This window comes from Poecilia formosa, unplaced genomic scaffold (assembly GCF_000485575.1).
Source record: "Poecilia formosa unplaced genomic scaffold, Poecilia_formosa-5.1.2 Scaffold148, whole genome shotgun sequence".
Taxonomy (NCBI): domain Eukaryota; kingdom Metazoa; phylum Chordata; class Actinopteri; order Cyprinodontiformes; family Poeciliidae; genus Poecilia; species Poecilia formosa.
The window spans coordinates 652,647-673,550 of NW_006800087.1; the positions used below are offsets into that span (position 1 = coordinate 652,647).

Here is a 20,904-nt window from a genome sequence, read left to right on the forward strand (position 1 = left end):
AAGAAGAGCCACATAAAAGCTTCAACATAAACTTGTAATAAGAAACCTTAATTGTCTTAATTTGGATCACTAAGTAGTCCGGGAAATGTCTCAGATGGTGTTTAAGTAGCTAGCTCTTTATTTTACTTAAATAAATGATGTGCAAGTGTTTCAGTGCTCATTTCTTAAATTGTAGAGCAAGTTTTCATTTGGCTTTGAACAACAATTTAAGAAAATATTATAGACATTATGTTGTCATTTTTAAAGCTTTATTTGTTTTAAATGACCAGCTTTCATGTGGCATTACATAAAGGTGAAGATGGACTTATCAAGGTTTGAAATCCTCAGAGACAAAACTACCTGCTAATTAACATATAAGTTAAAGTCTTAACTTATATGTTAAGTTAAGACTTTGTGATGGAAACTGCAACAAATAAAACTAAATTTCCTTCAGTTTTTGTCTTAAACTCTGCTTGTTTGGATATAGTGGGACCTTTATGCCTACTTCATGTTGTCAGAAAGTTTCTATTTAGGTGATTTCTTGATTCATGAAGACAACTTCTTGTATTTTGTTAGGTTATTTTCCTCTGATGTTAAAGTTAATTTGAAGACATTTAAGTGTGACAAAATAGCAATAAGAGAGAAAATCTGTCCATAATCACCAAACTCAGACATCTGATTTACTCCATCTTTTGTCATAAACAGTGAATGGTTTATGCTGAAATTTCATAAAAACTGAACAGATTTTTTACACTGAAAAAACTCAAAATCTTTTCAAGAATGTTTGGTCCAATATAGTGTAATTTTTTTTAGTACACTTGAAATTAGACAAAACTAACTTTACTGTAGATTTTCAGCAAGATACAGGAGCTGATTTAAATATGTCTTTGATATTAATGAAAAAATATAAAAAAAATATACTGGCAGCTTATTTTACTTAAAACCTTTTTCCAAAATTATAACTGAAATAATGTCCCAGTGGAACTGGAAATTTTAAAATAAATTTTAAGAAATTATTGACTGAAATCAAGCTCTTATACCTTCCTGAAAAGTTAGTTTTGTCTTATTTCAAGTACAGTGAGATATTACCACTATAAACCAGACAGCAAAAGTTTTTGCAGTGTATAAAAGATGTTTATTTGACTGTCTTTCTACCACCAAGCTACTTCCCTAAACAGGAACTGGCAGCAATAAAACAAACAAATTGGACTGACGCCTATCTTACATGCTAAAGTGCTGGGTTGATATGATGTGGTTTTCATAACCAGTAAAAAAAAAATCCCTGAGTTGAAACTATTCCAATTAAATTAACCCACTGTGGTTCTGAGTGAAGATGGAGCCACTGGTAAAGGGCTGGGTTGAATAATGGGGGTCTGTGGCTGAGAGAAATGAGATCTGGTGCCAAACAAATCGACACTCAGATGCACCCAGACAGACCTGCCTGGCTCTGAATTCATCACAATGGAAGCTGTGAATCCATTTCATTTTCCAGGCTTAAAAAATGAGCCTTAAGTTTTCTACACTTAATATTTTGATCAGCCTTAAAACTTCAGCCTTGGTGGTTCTTGTTGCTCCTCCAAACCAGTTCCCTGTTGTCTGAGTGGTTCACTTTGGGTCAGACGTTTGAAACTTTTTGTTCTGACAAAAATCCCAAACGTCAAAACTGACTTTTGAAAACATGCTGAAACGTCTTTCCAAAGCCCTGGGCTAACAACGTATGTTAACATTTATGAGAATTCATAATGAATTAAAATTATAATTGATTTGTATTTTTAAGAATTAATGATTATAATTGTTCAACCCTAACAATTTTAATTGATCAAATCCATCTTTAAAAGCCCAAAATTAATACTGAGTGAATGTAAATGTTTTTATTTTTTTATTTTTTTTTATTTTTATTTTTATCATTGTTAGCTTCCTGCTCACATTTTTTTTGTTTGTAGGTATAAACACAAGAAAGAAAACTGAGATTAAATCAGAAAAGTAGTTGTCTGACAAATAGGAAGTTATTTGCTTGAAACACGTGACTTCCACAACTTCCTGTGTTTTTTTTTAAACACACAGGAAGTTGTGTGTAACTTCCTGCTTGTAAGGAAGTTACAAATAGGAAACTTAAAACTTCCATATGTGACACATTGCCATAAATCACAGCCTATGAATGAGACTACAATAAAGTGTCTTCAGTCAGAAGTATTTTCAGAGTTGCTGTAATGCTAACTGCTGCAGGAGGACCTTTCTGCCCACAGACATCTTTATTTTCAACAACTCTGTGAAAAACCCTGAACAATATGAGTTAAAACATTTAGTTTCCCTTTGGGATCTGTAAAATGTTTTTGATCTGATCTGAAGGTGGAGGTGTGAAAGCCAGAAAAGTGCTTTAAGTTTGCGTCATTTTCAAACAAATAAATAAAAAAGAAGGTCTGAAGTAATTAAATTTACTCTTATAATTGTTAATTTACTTCCAAAGAATTCAAACAGCAATAACAAAGGAACCATGTCAATACATTCTTCAGTACTCTTTAATTCCTCAGAACAAAAATCAACGTGAGTCCCACCCAACAGGATGCATCATCATCACCTTCATCATCGGCCCGGTAAGCCGCTCCTCTGCTGAGGTCACGTCGACCCGCCCCTCAGGCACCGGCGGGACCGCAGTGGTCCGATAAAAAGTCCGGACGGTGCCAGGGAAGCAGAAGGACTCCGACAGCAGTGTTGCTGAAAGCATCCCGAAAAGCGCTAATTTCAAGACCCGGTAACTGGTAAGGTTGTTTCTTTTCTTATGATTTACGATCGCGATGCATGATGACTTCTCCCGCTGCAAGCCTGTTGATCTTAAACGTTTAACAGGACGTGTTGAGTTATATTTCTGTTTTCATCACCTGCGTTACGCTTTGCTGCTTTATCTTGAAACGGGTCTTTAGATTGACTCGCATTTCCACCTTAAATAAAACAGTTTATCAGATACATGTGAGATGTAAATAATGTCTTTCAGCTGATAAATGCAGAGCAAATAGTGTTAATTTCTGCCAATTTTTTCATTGGCAGAAATTAACACTATTTCTTCTTCAAATTTAGTTTTAGAATTTTCTGGTATTGGCTTTTTTTAATGGTTCATAAGTTGTGCAAAGAGCAGAAACTGGGTGATTTTCAAATGCATAAAAGCTGGTAAATCTGATGATCTCACACTTTTTTAAGCAATTTGATCTGAGTTAAGCTCAGTATTCTCTCCTTTCCTGCAGACATTCTTCATTGGTCACATACTCTTTGGTTTATGTACATTATCTTTTCCTCAGCTGGGTTTGCGCCTCATGCTGATGCTTCTGACTCAGAATAAGCCACAGCTGTTTAACCAGAAGATGAGGCTGAATCACACTGGGGTTTCAATGCTGGGCTGAAGAAATAAAACATTTCTGACTTCATGTTTGACCTCTATTTTCATCCAAAGACTCTCACTCCTCCTCTGCATCTCATAAATGCCTCAGTGTGTCTCCAGCCCTCAGAGTGGGGCTGAGTCACGACTACTTACTGTCTTTCTGCTGACTGCTGGGGTTTAATATCCAAACTCTCCATCCTTTCATCTTTTCTTTCCCTGAAACTCCCTCATTGTGGCCTCAGTTTGTGCTCTTTGCTGATATCAACACCTGTATGTCTGCCTCCGCTGCAGCTTTCCAGTTCGTGTTTCTCCCTGATAGAGAGTTCCCAGAGTTGTTGCACAGAGGGAGGCTGGGAGGTAACAATGCAGCTGGTTGTTCTGCAGCGGGACTTTACAGAAGCCAGATCACAGCTGCTTTGTTGAAGCCTGAAAAGCCTCAGGCAAAGTAATAATAGAGCTTTATAAGTGCCCTAAATCACAGGTTTTAACACATTCTTCTTAAAATTTATGTAGTTAAACCTCTACGTCTAGATTGATTGAAAAAATGTTAGGATACTATGATGTCAAATAAGTTTTTCTTTAAATTGAAAACCAACTGATTTGAAAAAGTTACACAAGAACTGAGCTGTAGTTATGAATATACTCTGCAAAAACACAAAATCTTACTATTTTCTATCTAGTTTCTAGTGCAAATATCTTACAAGTAACTTTTCAGCAAGACATAGTAGCTTGTTTTAAGTTTTAAGTAAATAATTCCTTAATATTGATGAAACAAATACTTGTTCCATTGGAGGATTATTTCACTTATAACATGAGGAAATGTTTTGTCATAAGTGAAATAATCTATCAAAGGAACTACTTTTAAAATCAATATTAAGGATTTTTAAAACTTGAAACAAGCTCATATATCGCGCTGAAAAGTTACTTGTAAGTTAATTTTGTCTTGTTTCATGTCTACTAAGATATTTGCACTGCAAAAAACTCACATTAACCACCTTTTGCTGCCCAATCATTAATTGATTAATCTAAAAATAGTCGACAGATCAGCTCACATCTGTTCTTTTCATCTTTTCAGATGTTAGAAGCATTTTTAACTGGAAATTAATCCTTTCCTATAAATTGTCAAGCGTATAAGGAATGCTATGTTATTCTGTTTTAGATGGTAAAATGTTTGTTTTCTTATTCAAAAAGGAATTGAATTATTTGCTTATATATATTTTAATGAAAAGTGGTAAATTAAATATCTTCAGAATGTGCCAATTTTTTAAAACAAAAAGTCGATTAGTTGAAATGCACATTAAAAGTAGAGTTGCCATTGTTCAAAATGAATTAGTTTGAATAAAATATGCCAGATAAATAATCACAGGAAGTTATAGATTTTATAGACAGAAGACAAAGCGGAGCATGTAAAATGGAAGAGGCTTCAGTAATGTAAAAATAAGTTAACACATTAATCACATGACGCAGAAAACCAAAGCCTGGTGTGGCGTCTTTATCATGCTTTGATGAGGAGAAAGACAAGAGGAACAATAAATAAAAATAAAAACTTGGTGCAGATGCTTGAATTTTTAGCAGGCATCTTGAACGCTGTTCCTCACAACCAAACCATCCACAGTTTAGCATTTTGGTCATAAAGGAATCTTTCACATGCAGCCTTTTGCAGCACATCATCATCATCATTACAAATCTTCTCTGATGCTCTGATGCTCTCATCGCTAAGATGGTGGTCAGCTCTAAAGACCAGTTCCATAAATACACAGAAATGTCACGCACCTGGTGGCATCTGCTTCCAGCTTTGGACATAACTGCAGAGCGCAGGCATGTTTGTGCGAACCTATCGCCAGCGTCTGTTGTATTTGTTTGCAGTGCTTAAGTTCTCCATCTTTAACCGGCTATTATGAGTCACAGTCTGACCTCAGCTTCTCTAAAGATGTTTTCATGTTGTCTTTTCTTATTTGACCCACTAAGAAGAGGAACCACATTCTCTCCAAGCTGCATTCTTTGTTCCAGATGTTTCGGATGTTAACCTTGTTTTTTTTTTGACTAGAATAAATATTTAGGCATCTACTTGGTGATAGGGCCTTGCAAATTTATCCTGAAACCTTAAATTTTGCACAGTTTGGAACAGTATGGATCTTATGCTATAAAACCAACACAAAGTAGCACATTTTTTGAAGGGTAATGACAAGTTAAATTGTTTTTTTTTTATGTAAGCAACAATGAAAATGTGTGGTGTTTATTTGTAGTCATCACCCTTTAAATTCAGAATAATTTGTTAGTAAATAGAGTGAATTTATGTGGAGTTTAATATAAACTATGGCTGTTAACGCATGTTATTAATCTAAATATCTTAATATGTTAATACTATATAATCCAGATTAATCACATTACCTATTTTGTCCTAAAAGCCTCTTTGCTGCAAAGGGTTGTGTAGTTCGAAGCAGCACGTTGTACGGTCTTGTACTGCGGTCAACAATGCAGAGTGATAACATGAGTGAGGAAACTAAAACTAGTGGCAAATTTCTCTTAAAAAACATAAACAGCAATGAAAGTCTGGATAAAACCAAGGTCACATGTAGCCTGCATATTGCAATGATGAATTATCCTTCCAGTTTTTAGCTAATATTTTTAAATTAAGATTTGAAACAAAAATAGTTATTTTGAAGTGTGAATATAAAAACCTGGGAAACAGACGTTTTCTTATGCATGTTATGTGCACGTTTTTAAAAAATATTTCAACAAAGTTGAACATAGTGATTAATTAATACCAACAAAGATGTCTTGTAAAAGCTAAATGGAAAAACTTACATAATCACCGTCCTCACAATGAAACATAGTGATGGCAGTGTGATGCTGTGGGGTTGCTCTTCTCAGCAGATAATTGTTAAGAGTGAACCAGAATGTGACTTAAGGTAAAAACAGGACAACTCTGGAGGTGAACCTGTGAGACGGTTTAAATAACTTCAGATATGTTGGAGCTTCGCCTCCCAGCATCCCTGAACAAACAGGGAGAGGCATTAACGGCCTAGTCAAAGTTTGGACCTAATCTCAACCGAGAATCTGTTGCAAGACTTGAAAACTAATTTTCATTGGCACTTTACTGTATATCCTATTTTTTGCTCCATTTTACAAATTAGGACGATTTTATCTTGGTCCATTACACAAAAATGCAAAATTTAGAAAAAAAAATCAGTATGATGTGAATATTGGAATATTTTTTAGTCATTGATGTTAAAAATGTGTTTTAGTTTTACTCTGAACTCATTTATAGATTTGTAGATTCACACATTTCCATGTACATACTTGTTTTTATTTATTTTGTGTATTTAATTAATTTCATATTTAGGTCATATTTAAATTTATTCTAATTTCACACTTGGGTTATAAATATTATATCACTAATTGTATAATTAGACATATAATATTTATATCTAAAACACATATAAATATAAATTGTCGCAGGAGTTATTGCGATAAACAATAATATTGTTGTTTTAAGATTATTTTCAGCTAACATAAGTGAAGAATAAATGAAGAACAGATTCTCAAGGATCAATAAACGTTAAATCCCACTGAACATTTGACACTGGAACTGGAAGACATGTTAAATATCCAAAATAAACAAACAAAACAACAAATAAAATGAATTATGAAGTATCTGTTAAAAAAATGGTCAAGGTTAGTTGAGACCAAAACACCAGACTGAAGACTTTTATCATCCACTTTTTAGTGAAATAGAGAAAGAAAAGAGAATCAGGCACAGTCATTATCGAGTTACTTTTAATTGATCCATGTGATTAATTTAATTATTCCTGATTGCGACAGGCCTGGTTGTCTGTGTAGCTTCCTTCCCTCTTATATGTAGTAAAGCTGCAGAAACTTGGACCCGCTCCAGCGCTGATGTTCCCTAAACAGGCCCCTGCATGTCAGGCCTGTGACAGGGTGGGAGGCACATGTGTTCATATCTGATGTTCTGATGAGTGTTTTCGTGCGTGCGTGCTTCGTTATCCAGTTTTTTTTTGTTTTTTTTTTTAACTCAGAGCCTTGACTCCGGTTTGAGCAGGAAACACATGTTTTCAGCTGACACGGCTGCAGAGGCGGCTGAATGGGTCAGAAAAGATGCACAAAAGGAAACAAAAAAGAAGCTGGTGTGTCTTTGTCACGCTGCCAGTGAGGCTCTTGTATCGGGAGGGTGAACGTCTTTTTATTTGACTCAGGCTCGTGCAGTTTGCGGTGAGTTTATGCGTTAAATGTCGTGCATGTGGAGTTTGCTTTACTGAACGCTGGGTGAAATGGGCAGTAGTTTCAGGATTATCTCCACGTTCCTGAGCACTTTGTTCGTTTTTTTTGAGAGCGCCTGCCAACGTAGCTGTTTTACTTCACATACATTTTACAACACATGTATTAAATGAGCTCAGAGAGTGACTCACTGGAGATTGCACAAGGCAGAGAGGAGGACGGCTGGCACGGCTTCAGGTGGTTATTACTGGATCTCTGCCATGCACATGCTCTGTGGAGGAAGTTCCCTTCTCTTATTTTTATAACAACATTGAAGGTTTTTTTTATTTAGAAATCAGTCTCACTTCTTATTTATGCCTTGCACAGCTTCCTCCTTTTCTGTTTTAGTGCATCCTCCTCTCATCTTTGACTGTTGTGACTCATGTTTACTCACACTTGAATGTGGGGCAGCAGACTCGGTTTTCATTCACATTTTTGCAGAATAAAAGTTTTTAGGCCACAAGGGACCATTTCTGAAGTAATTTTAACATGTTTTTGAGGTGCAAAAACGCAAAATATTACTAAGTATTAGTAATATTGTAATATACAAAACTACAGGTAACTTTTCAGCAAGATAGCTTGTTTTAAATAAATAATTCTTTAGTATTGATGTAAAAAGTACTGGTTCCACTACTGGCAGTTTATTTCACTTACAACATGGGAAAATGTCTTGTTATAAGTGAAATAACCTGCTAGTACTTCTTTTTAAAACCAACATTAAGTGATTAATATTGTCTTAAAACAAGCTCCAATATTTTGTTAAAAAGTTACTTGTAGATTAGTCCACTTGCAATAAGACAAAGCTAAGATATTTGCACTAGAAACTGGACAAATAAAAGAGTCCAATACACCTGCATGTCTTCTGAGGCTTGTCTCTATGCAGCTTTGCACACCTAGAAACTGAATGTTTTGTCCACCCTTCTTCTGCAAACTAGGTCAAGCTTAGTCAGGCTGCATGGAGAATATTTGAGCCGTGATACTTCGTGTTGGATTACCAGTTTCTATGAAATCTGTGAAGTAGTTCAAGCAGTGTGAATGCTTTTGCAAACCACTTCTTTTTCTTTTTAACTTAAGATGGAAATGTTAGAAGGTCTATCCCAGTCCTGTCCTTTATTCTTAGTTGTTTCCTTGCTTTAATGTGTTGAAGCATTATTGCATTCAGCCTTTTGTAACTGCAGGGTTTTCCACATTGTGTCGTCTGATGTGGCGGTTTTTTTTGTGAATTTTTTATTTTTTTTGGTTTGTTAACCAACTGACTCATTTCCTGTTTATTCCTTCTGGAAAACAAATTAGTCTTTTCTAACTGATGCAATTAAGCCACAGGAGGGGTCTTCATAAAGGGAATGTAAACAAAAGAGGGAAATGAATTCAAGGTGGACTGAAAACTTGAAATATGCGAGTCCTGCACGGACTCCTAAAGCTTCCTCTGAACTTGAATAAAACTGGAAGTGGCCTTCGAGTTTCCTCTGGTACTAAATGTTTACAGCCCTTCCTCTCCAGTGGCGACCCGTTTTGGCGTGCTCAGTGTTTAACGGAGGAAGTGAACTGAATGCAGGAACAGTTCAGCTGGGAGAAGGTGACCAATATTGACATTTTCCTGTGATTGTCTCAGTTGATTATATATTGGTGACGAAAGATAAAGATACAGCAATAAGTGTGGGGGACAGTTAACTCATTAGTAATAACATTTCTGCAGATCCTTACATTTCCCGTCAGCAGTGATGTTATTGTTGCGTTTGTGAAAATGGTGCAGGATATGCACATCATGTGTTATATTTTATAATATTCATTAATATTTTGCACTGTCATGGGATTAAAGAGCAGCATGCCTTCTCAGAGTCCCTAAAAGTGTTCATATGTGGATGTTGAAAATGTTAATAAAACATCTGAGTTTGGTGAATCTAAAGCAAACTCTTCTGATAAATTCTTGTTTGTCTTCCAGAAAAGTGAACAAAACTGAAACCTGGAAAAGTCATGATGAGTTTATGTCAAGGAATCTTCCTCCTTTCTGCTCTCTGCTGCTGCCTAGCGGACAACGTAAGTATTACAGGGTGGTTATAAACCCTATTATTTCTAAATAATGCATGATAAAACATATAATACGAGTAAAATATAATCCTACTGTGCTAAAAAATTCAGCAGCTATATATTTTAAACATTATTATTAATGTGGCCTGAAACCCAATTAAATAATATTGAATCTTTATTCAGCTTTTGAATTAATAAATAAGATAAAATGTGAAAAAAGTTTTTTAAGCAACTAAAAATGAAAGTTGGGACACTGCAAAGTGTGGGAAAAAATAAGCAAATCTCACAAAGCCACAACAAAACATAGAGAACATTAAATCTGTAAATGTGTAAGAAGAAAAACATGATGTACCATTTTAAGAAAAAAAATATATATTTCATGGCAGACACATTTCTCAAAAAGGCTGGATTTGCTACTAACAGTTTTTTGCTGCATTTTTGTCAAACATTTTTACTTGGTAAGAACCTGGATTCTTCAAAAAGGTCAGGAGATCCCAAACTTTTCAACCTGTGGCCTCAAAATAACAACACCAGAGAATGGCAATGCCCTAAAAATACATATAATCATTTCCATCAATCTATTTAGAAATAAATATATAGTTACATACTTTGAAAATTAATTTCTTTGGTAAATATGATTAAAAAGTATATCCCTATACATTATTTAATAAGACATTTAGTGGTATACTTACTTATTTTATTACATATTTATCTAATTTTGTCCTTTTTGGACCTACATGCACCTCAGGGGTCACATTGGTCTGAAAATCTGTTATGGAGGACATGCAGTCATCCGTACTAAAGGAAACCTTCTTTCTGCAATGCAACCATGCTTCCAACTGCACCACCCTGCAGTCCTGCATCAAACCAACAATGTTTGTTAGTTCTTCCTTAAAAACGGTGCAATTTCCTAAACATATGTTTTCTGTGTTCTTTTGTGATTTAAATACGGGTTTATGAAGGCTGCAAGTCCTGTGTTGAATCACAGGAGTTTTGAGAAACTTTCTTGGACTTGAGGTTGCAGAAAAATTCTCCACAGACTGTAGAAGATCTACTGTTTGCCCTAATTTTGACTTCAGAGGGGAGTTTCTGTAAAAGCTTTAAAAAACATTCACTTTGAAATATTAATAGATTCTTTTATTTTTTTTATTGGTGGAACAATTTAGCTCATAAAGTCCAGAGTCTACCCAAAATACACAGCATTTCTTTCCAGTGCTTAAATAAATCTCCAGCATGTTTAGCGTGTCCTTGATGTTTGCAGGTGCCGCTGCTCCGCAGCAAGCGAGGGACCCGATTTTACAGAGGTGAGCCCAACCGGCAGCCAGCTAGACGGACGCTTTTGATTGTTCAGTTGAAGAAACCTTCGCCTTCCTTTGAAACATCCTGTGAGCCTCATCATGTTTTTCTTTGTCTTCCTCTGCATCATCCTAATAGTCACCTCCACCATCGTTGTCTTAAAATCCTTTATCTGTCAGTCATCCTCCTTTTAGTTGTTCATGTTTGAATCAAACTAATGTTGAAGCTGGACTATGTAACTTATATAAAAATAAACATGTTTTTTACGTATTTGTTAAAAGTGTCACCGTGTCGCGACAGTGCAAGAAGAGACAGGTAATCTGTGAAAAGATCGATCTCCTCCCTGCTGCTGTCTAAAGAAATGCACTGCTTCCGGTGCATTAAAACAACCAATCAGAGCCACGAGGAGGGTCTTAGTGCTGTCAATCAGGCTCATGTATGCACTGCTAAATGCGCTAATGGCGGAGAAACAACTCACCATTCAAGGAAAAGAGTTTATCTGCTTTTCCGTGGCTGAGTATTCACAATACCATCAGGAAGAAGCTGTAACATATTATAGAGAAAGGGGGGGAAAGAGCAGCACGTACACAAGCTTGATTCAAGCGCTAAGACCCTCCTCTGGGCTCTGACTGGCTGGCACTGGGAACACTGGGAGAAGGTAGAAGAGCTTGATTTTTTTTCACAGATTATCCGTCTCATACTACGCTGACAGTTTTAACAAATATGTTGAAAAATATAGATTTTTAATAAAAGTTACAGCTTTATTTATGGTTGATTTGCCTGTTTTCTCACTGTTTTTATGCGTTTCCTCAGTCCTGTGTGTGGACAGTGAAACGTCAGCCGTGCGTAGCTTTGGCGACACTTGGCTGCGCTGGAAAGGACAGCGCGTGGAGTTTTGCCATTGCGCGTTAAGAGGAAGAGAGCAATGTCATGTTGTGCCTGTCATCAGTGAGTCGGATTTAACACAAACACAATCAGAACCATCTGACTTACCCGACCCCTCCTCTCTCTCTCTGCCGCATCGTAATCACCCGTCTGCTTGCCAGCCCTCACCAAGCTGCCTGCCTTCCATTATAGCTCAGTCTTTACCTCTAACTTGCCGTTACGACCTCAGCTGATTATTTTATGTTGGCCCGACTCGCTCACGTTTCCACTTCCCTGTTATTTCACTGCATCCACATGAAGAGCCGCTGCTCTCAGTTTAGTCTGAGATTATTTGAAAATCCTCCTGCCAGACCAGCCCTCGTGCGCATTTTCACCCCCATTGAGAGATTCTTCGAAGCAGCCCTAACCCTCCCTCAGACAAATTGCAACCACATTTTCCATCTTTCATACAACCCCTTCCAAACACGGCTTGATATAAAACAAAACCAGCATTGGTTAACACTTAAAACTTGTTTTTTACAAATCCTTGGCAGGGAAGGGAGCCATGTCAAACCGCGTAAACGAAGACATTTGCATACTACTGAAACCCACAGTTTTTTAATTTTCTGTGACCAGCGATGACAAATCACTCAGATTAAAATTGTTTAAGCTGCTGCTGCTCTGAAGAGCCGGATGACGTGGGGCTGACTAAACGCCTCTGTCTGCCTTTTCTTTTTCCAGACTGCTACGTGTCCCAGTGCTACAACGGGGGAACCTGCAAGGAGGCCGTCTACTCGTCCAACTACATCTGTCAGTGTCCCCCTGGCTTCAGCGGAGCTCAGTGTGAGATCAGTAAGTACCCATGTTTCACTCTAATCTGGGTCATAATTCTGAGCCTTTAAAATTACAGATTAAATTGTAAAAAAGTGAACAAACGACTGTGCAAAACCACAAATATTCAGAGAAAAGCTGTAAAACCTGAAAAAGACGTTGAGGTTTTTCACATTTTCTTATGTCTCAACATCTAACTTCAATGTACTTGAGGTTGTATCGATGTTAAGTTGTTAAAATGATTCAGGTTTATCAGTTGGCTTTATGTCTGGACTTTGACTAGGCCATTGCGACCCAGAATCCACTGTAGAACTGAAAGTGTTCAGGGTCGTTTTCCTGCCGGAAGGTGAACATCCACCTCAGTCCCAAGACTTTTGCAGCCTCTGACAGGTTTTATTCCAGGATTTTTCCGTCTTTAGCTTCATCCATCAAGCCTCCCCACATCATTATACTGCCACCACCATAATGTGGGGTGTCAATATTTTTAGATACAAAAGCACGTACATAAACTGTTGACCCACTTTAGACATAAATATAAGCAGAACCAAAGACATGATTGATTTTTAGGAAAAATAAAAATGTCGTCTCCCATTTGTACATTCATGATCAAGCAGTTGAATTTCTGGAAGAATACAAATATATTGCGACCACAACTGACAATAGACTTTGTTTTGACAAACAAGCTTACCAACCTAGACACTTATCGTAAATAAATTAGACATTTTAACATGGATAGTAGTTTTATGGGAATGTTTTATAACTGTTTTATTGAATCTGTTCTTACTTGTTCATTTATTTGCTGGTATAAAACAAAAAACACATTCAATGCTTCAATGCCAGTGCAAAATTACCAATGCCTTCCTTAGCAACATCTCTACCCTCCACGAAGCAGATCCCCCAAGAAAGCTCAGGCAATTTTAGCTGCACCAAACCCTTGTTTAATTCTCTCCTTTACCGTCAGGAGGCAGGTTTGCTTTAAAAAGCTGCAGGCCAACAGATTTAATAATTAATTTTCTTCTGCTTTTAATAGCCTTTTAAATACTTCAGTTGAGTGTTGTGATGTTTTTCTTTTTTTTCTTAAATCTTATCTTAAATCTTATTTACTATATTTATTGTTGGTGTATGCTTATTCTGCTGGCTGTAGTATAAATTGCCCCATTGGGGATATTAAAGATACCCTGAAGGCAGCGTTCATTAAGACGCGTTTCTGACTCTTGATAAGGTCACAGTCTGGCTGGGTGACTCCACAGCTGCTGTCATAGACCTGTGGTTTGAAGAGAAGAAAAAAGATGGATCATAAACCATGGAAAGACATTCTGGGACTTGAATGTTTTTGTTTCAGTGGTTTTAGGGACACCCCACCCTTGGATAATTATCCAAAGGCCAGCCAAGAGCTTTTTAGCAAAAGTGCAGCAAGTTAATGTGGCCATTTTTTGTGTGTGGTCACTGCTTTAAACCACTAATATGGAAACTATGAGATTAATACTATTATAAAGCATGACATGAATTTATACGATATACAAGAACTAAACTTTCCTTCATAATTTGTTTTAAGGATCTATAGTACCACAATAATATATTCCAAATAGATTCTGCAAATTTAGCCTGGAAAAATCCAGCCCCCTTTTTCCAACGCAATTTGCTTTACACCAACTGGTTGGGTTGTTATTGAGGAATTATTGCTTCCTGTATGATGTTGAAGTTTTAAAATTTACCCAATCACTAACGTATGTAATGCGCCAGTTCGACGCAATGGAGCTTACCGGAAATTACTCGCATTGTAAACAATCATCCTCCACTCCTTAGAGAGAAGCTGAACGAGATGGTTGTTAATGTTAATTCAGTGGTTAGAAGCGTGGTTTCGTTTACTTCCTCTGCTGTCATTGCTAAAACTACAGGCAGACTACAATATAAAACAGGGCAGAAAATTGTCGTCATTGTTCACAACTTCTCCTTCTGTTCGCTGATTGGTTGGCGCGTTTGAATTGTACATCAGGGAATCAAAGAAATCGGGAAAAACCCAGACTGAGTTAAAAGAAGCAGCGTTTTGTTACCTTAATTCTGTTGATTTGTTATCCACTACCTAGGCTTCTCTGCTCCTTCTTCTTCTTCTATAGCGTTTTCTGGCGGTTTACAAACTTGGTGTATTATAGCCATCAACTGGACGGAGATGTAGCTTTACCGCTAATGATTGTCCGAAACTAATATGGCCGCGGCACATGCGCAGTGCGCCGTTCGAAATTGGACGTTTTTTGCTATGAGACGGAGCATTGATTGCGAGCGGAGTAGAGTAGGAGCTTAATTGCCGGGTCACTGGTAATCTAAACTCTGTCAAATGAATTTTAGTGACTGTATTTCTTTGTCCATCAGACACCAATGAGAAATGTGCTGTGGGTCAGGGCGAAGGATACCGCGGGACCTGGAGCATCAGTCAGACCGGAGCTGCGTGCATCAACTGGAACTCAACTTCTCTCAGAGGAAGAAGGTTCACAGCTCAAAAATTAGACGCCAACAGCCTTGGGTTGGGCAATCACAACTTCTGCAGGTAAACCACAACCAGAACCGTTGCTGAAAATGACAAGTGCAAAATTTCTTGCAGTTCCATAAATCCAATTACAAATCAGCAGAAAACAAACCATTTTCTCTGTGTTTGGTTTTAATAATTTGATTGAATTGATATCAGAAAGGAAATTATTTCTCAAAAAGTAATTACACTTTTTACATAAAAATGCAACTCATAGTAACTATTTGAATTTTGAGTTGAACTATTAAGCAGAGTTTGGTAGCTTGTAATTTATCATATTTGTTTGACTTACTTTAAGGTTTGGACTAATTCTTTGTAAATGTTGGTTTTTAACTTTTTATTTGGGAGAGGGACTTGTAGTTACTGTTGTTTTTTGTTCAGGCATTTTCAGATATATACTTCTGCTTTCTTTGACTAATATTTAACTTGGTCTGACCTTCAGAAATACTTAAGCGTGAAAAAATGCAACAAAATAGGAAACCAGGACTTTTTCACAAGAGCACAACACGTTTGGGTTGAGCAGAAGTTCTTAAATGTGAAAGTAACTCACAAACAACTGGAAACAATTCTGCTGCAAAGCCATCAATCATTGATATTTGATAAAAATCCATAAAAAAGAATGTTTTCTATAACTATGATTTGTTTAAACCCATAAAATGATCTATTTTTTACCTCAGGAATCCTGACCACGATAGCTCACCATGGTGTTACGTCTATAAAGGCACACAGATAGCCTGGGAGTTCTGCTATGTGCCCAAATGTCCTGAAGGTAAAGCAACAAAAAAACACCAAAATGATAGAAACAAAATGTAGGAAGCTTGCCAATAACACATTTCTTGTGTATGTTTGAGCAGATAAGAACAGAGAGTGCGTGGTTGGCTCAGGTCAGACTTATAGAGGCACGGCTTCTGTCACTAAGAGCGGCTCCAAGTGTCTGCCGTGGGACTCTCCTGCTATCAGACGTAAGGTGAACAATGCCTGGAGATCGAACGCCTTGGACCTGGGGCTCAGCAACCACAATTTCTGCAGGTAAAAATCACGCTTTAGTTTTGTTTTTACCCTGTGATGTGTGGACAAATGATTGTAACTCTCTTTTTTTTGTTTTTTTTCTTGTTTTCTTAACAGGAACCCAGATAATGATGCGGCTCCTTGGTGTCACACCTACAAAAACATGCAGCTGACCTGGGAGCTTTGTGACATACCCAAATGCTGTGAGTGAATTTCATGACTCTTTTTCATTTAAGCTTTTAATTGACAACAGCAGTGCCCACAAACGCTAGTCCCCTGGTAAAAATGTTTATTAACGAGGAAAGAAACGTTGTGTAGAGAAACTAGGGGTGGGCGATGTGGACTTAGAATGTTATCGCAATATTTTGTGGTACTATTATAATAACAGTAAAGATTATGATTTTAAAAACTATTTATGACTTATTCTTAGGGAGCTGTATGGCTGTGACTGCATGACACAGCATTCATAGCACCACAAACATGAATATTGTTCTTGAAAAATATTCCCATTTGAATATAAATTACTTTAAAAAAGTGTAATTTGTATCACTAAAACTGTACGCAGCTATTTTTAATCATATATATATACTTATATTTATTAAAGCTCTCATGGGAAAAACAGTGGAGAAAATAGCAAACAGATGTCATAAATCAACAGGTAATGCCCCCGTCACCTACTAATCCCAGCAAAGCTCCAGCACATTTGGTCAGCTGGTTTTACCACTGTATGCCCTGTAAAATAGCTGCTGAAAAAGACAAGTGTTTTGCTGTTGACTTTTTATCTAGAAACCACTTACTGCGTTCTTCTTGGTTGTGCGGGAGGCTCCACTTCTACTTTTCAATGATGTACAATTATATAATTGCAAATGTGTTTGCAGCCATTTTTACATGCGAATGTAAATGGAACTGAGCAAACAAAAATCTCATTATCTAAGAATGGTTTTGTGCAAAAATGCAATGAACGTGTTTTCCTCATCTGTTGAAGGAAGCATAATATGCCACCTTTAAAAATGTTTCAGTAACATTTATATTATCAAAGTGTTGGACTCGGAGCAAAGCCTGGATTCTTCTGAATGTTATTTTCCTGCAGTAGAAGAGAAAATAATTTTAATGGCTTTTTACACCTGTACTAAGTATGGTTTTTTTTTTTCTTCTGTATTGTAGTGACACATCCATCCGTCATCACCACTCCTGGCATTCGTTCTCCCACCACCAATAACAACAACGGAGGTACTTTAAGACAACTTGAATGAATCCTCAGTGGATTTTATGTTATTTTCATTTAAACTTCATGCTGACTCTCTGCAGCAACCTGCGGCCAGCGCCTGGACAACACCTTGAATCGCCCAGCTTTCCGCATGGTCGGAGGCAGATACAGCGACATCACGGAGCAGCCGTGGCAGGCCATCATCAACGTTTACCAGGCCCGCCACAGGAGACACTTCTACCGCTGTGGAGGAATCCTCATCGACTCCTGCTGGGTTCTGTCTGCAGCACATTGCTTCGAAATCAAGTATGTCCTCCAGTTCACCTGTTTGCACACATGCTAATAAAAAAAAACAACACAAAAAGGATTTTTTTTCTGCAGCATGTCAGAAGGTTACCATTGTTTTTCAGTGAAAAAGCTGACAAGCTGGAAGTTATTTTGGGAAGAACTTTCCGGAAGCAGAACTCCAGCAGTGAGCAGATTTTCAAAGTTGAGAAGTACTGGATCCATGAGAAGTTTAACAATGAAACATTTGACAACGACATTGGTGAGTAGACTTTAACTATACACTAGCTTTTTTAAGATTTGTTTACCTCAACAGTTGAAGGGTACAGTTTCACCAAGCTGTAAAGCTCACAATAAAAGCAGAATGGGAGACTCAAACTGAAGTGTTTTTCCTCAGTGATGATGATATGGAAAGCTTTAAGTGGGCTGTGAAGGCTTGTAAAACTTTAAAACATCCCACATCTTCCCCGAACGTTAGCCTGACTTTCCTCTGGTCACTTTCCTCTGGCAGCTATTTTGAAGCTTCAGACGGACATCGGCTTATGTGCTGTGAACTCTCCAGAGGTTCATCCAGTTTGTCTGCCTGAACGCGGGCTGGTGCTGCTCGACTGGACTGAGTGCGAGATCTCAGGCTACGGAAAAAACTCAGAATGTAAGAAAACGCACTTAGTGGCTTTGTGGAAATATTCATATAGGATTGTTGAGTAATTCCAGGTATTTGTATTTGATTCTTTCAGTTTCTGATGAGTACTCGGAGCGTGTTAAACGTGGACACGTGCGGCTGTGGCCCAAAGAGCGCTGCGTTCCAGAGATCCTGTCTGGACGGACCATCACCTCCAACATGCTGTGTGCAGGCGACACCCGAGGGCTCGACGACGCCTGCAAGGTCAGAACGGCTCAGTTCAGCCTTACAGACAAATTATGCCCCTTCAAGTTTTTCACAGTTCAGTGCATCACGTTTCAGACTGGAAAGGACATGTTAGATTTTTGGGTTAAAGCCAACTGTGTCAAACTCATTTTCATTTTGGGCCACATCAAGATTGTGAATGTCCTCAAAGGGCCGGTTGTTGTGAAACGTGTTGATAAAATCCATTAATAAACCTCTGAAATTTGAATAAATAGTCGTCTCTGCACTAAATGTGTACTTCTCCTGAAAGTTAATTAATACTGAACATCATTTCACATTGATGTAAGTTGGCAGAATACCTGTAAAAACTACAGGAGAAGATTGTGGCCACTGAAAAAAAAATTAAGAATTCTGTCTTTAATCTTCTGAGATCAAAAGCCAAAATTCTGAGAAAAATACTAACAATTCTGACTTTTTTCTCATAATTTTGACTTTTGATCTCAGAAGATTAAAGTCAGAATAATTCTGACTTTAATAAGTCAAAATTCTGAACAAAAAAGTCAAAACTGCAAAAAAAAATCAGACTTTTTTTTATGTGGCCCCAATCCTCTCTATTGAAAACTGCTTTCAGTTGATTGATAAAGTATTAGTCAAGCATACAGCGGTTATTTTCAAGGTTCTATTTTCGTGTCCCTGTGGGCCACATAAAACTTCATGGCGGACCAGATGTGGCCTGCGGGCCTTGAGTTTGACATGTGGTTTAAACCAATAAATTTGAATGATCTGGTTTCTGATTGGTTTCTTATTGAACAATGACGATGAAGTTCTAGACCTAGAATCTGAAAAGTGTCATCTAATGGACTTTTTGAACAACTACACAAATTTTTTTTCCCATCGCTGGAAATTTAAAAACTCAAAAAAAAAGTTGGACAACCATTTTAAAGTCCCGTAAGAAATTCTTCATTGAATTTACTTTGACTAGCCCCTTATAACACATGAATATGCTTGTATTGTTTAAAGTGTATCTGAGTAATGTGGACTGACTATAAAATACAAGCAAAATAGTTTATTTTTGTTTGTAAAAGTCGTTTAAAAGTTTCATTACCCTTCTGTTTCACAACTATAAACCACCGTGTGTTTATTTATGTAATTAAATCAAAGAAGTTTAATTTATTCATGTGGATTTTTTGTAATTTCCCCCACAGGGAGACTCTGGTGGCCCTCTGGTGTGTCGAACCAAGGACCGGATGACTCTGATGGGCGTGATCAGCTGGGGCGACGGGTGCGGACAAAAGGAGAAGCCCGGGGTCTACACGCGCGTCACCCATTACGTCGACTGGATCAACAGCAAAGTTAAAGCAAACCCGGTCTAAAGTTGGAGAAACTGCAAACAAATGTCTCGTTAAACCACTCATAAACTCAGTGGACGAGCGGTTTGTCTCGATGATAGATGGAGAAATCCACGGCGCTCTGTTTTGACAACGGATGGAGGTTTGAAGTCTGCAGGACGGAAACACGCCGGAGGGTTTTGTGGAGTTTAACGTAGCTCCATATCCTCAATGTTTCTAGTCTTCTCTGTTACGATCGGACTGTTTAAAAAGTGTTTAGTCCTCTCTCTGGGGGGCCGTTGTTTATTAATCCTGACGTTTTCTGTTGTTTCCTGATGACAAAGTTTCTTCCCTGCCTACTCAGTGAATCTAAGAACAATAAGAAGGAAATTTATAAGCTTCTCTTTACTTTATTGTAGCTTTACTGGAATAAATTAGGAACTGCTGACAGATCTGAAACACTTTTATTAGTTACTCATAGCTTCTCTCAAAGAGGATTTATTGACGGCATTTATAGGACAACTTAAAATATTGTTTGCCCTTGAGGTCCCAGACCTGCAACCAAACCCCATGAATTATCTGCTGGTTCAGATTCTGCATATTTGTGCAGATTTTTTCTGATTTTAGCTTCTTAGCGGCAGATGACAACACAGAGGCAAAAAGCAGGAGATCCTCGATCCCATCATCAGAGCGGAAATCGTTCCCAGTCTCTTTTTTTTTTTTTTATAACACAAGACAGCTGGGTTGATCCCAGCAAGCATATTTTATGATTATTAGTTTTATATGAATATTTTGTACCATAAACTGCATACTGATTTACAAAGCTGAACTGTTCAAACTTATTTTGTTCTGCGATTGTGATGCGCTAAATTAATATTTATGTACAGTTTTTGAATACATTTTTATGTTTATATACATCCTTTGAGTATCACATGTTAAAAGTAATTTATTGTTCTTGTCATTATAAACATGTATGTCAACACATTTCTGTTTTAATAAAATATTTTGAGAAAAAAAGTGGTTCAGTGGTTTTACAAATCAAGAATTTGAAACACA

At 37.3% G+C, this 20,904-nt stretch overlaps 2 protein-coding genes across 5 annotated transcripts in view; both read left to right on the plus strand.

The window, feature by feature from the left end:
• The window catches only part of LOC103145867 (lymphocyte antigen 6 family member D), a 670,619-nt gene that overhangs the window by 644,730 nt on the left and 4,985 nt on the right, over positions 1–20,904 (plus strand). The gene's annotated exons all lie outside the window — the stretch shown is intronic.
• On the plus strand, positions 2,609–20,865 carry plat (plasminogen activator, tissue). Of its 4 annotated transcripts, none has more exons than XM_007563437.2 (15): positions 2,609–2,738; positions 9,573–9,667; positions 10,920–11,043; positions 11,768–11,902; positions 12,560–12,670; positions 15,020–15,194; positions 15,851–15,942; positions 16,028–16,202; positions 16,299–16,384; positions 17,346–17,411; positions 17,490–17,694; positions 17,799–17,935; positions 18,185–18,325; positions 18,411–18,559; positions 19,726–20,865. In XM_007563437.2, the coding sequence occupies exons 2-15, from the start codon at positions 9,605–9,607 to the stop codon at positions 19,891–19,893; spliced, it is 1,827 nt and encodes a 608-aa protein (XP_007563499.1). In that variant the 5' UTR covers positions 2,609–2,738; positions 9,573–9,604; the 3' UTR covers positions 19,894–20,865. The 4 variants fall into 4 exon arrangements, with proteins under 4 accessions (XP_007563499.1, XP_007563501.1, XP_016532601.1 ...); XM_007563439.2 differs by having other exon boundaries at positions 10,920–10,962; XM_016677115.1 differs by lacking the exon at positions 11,768–11,902.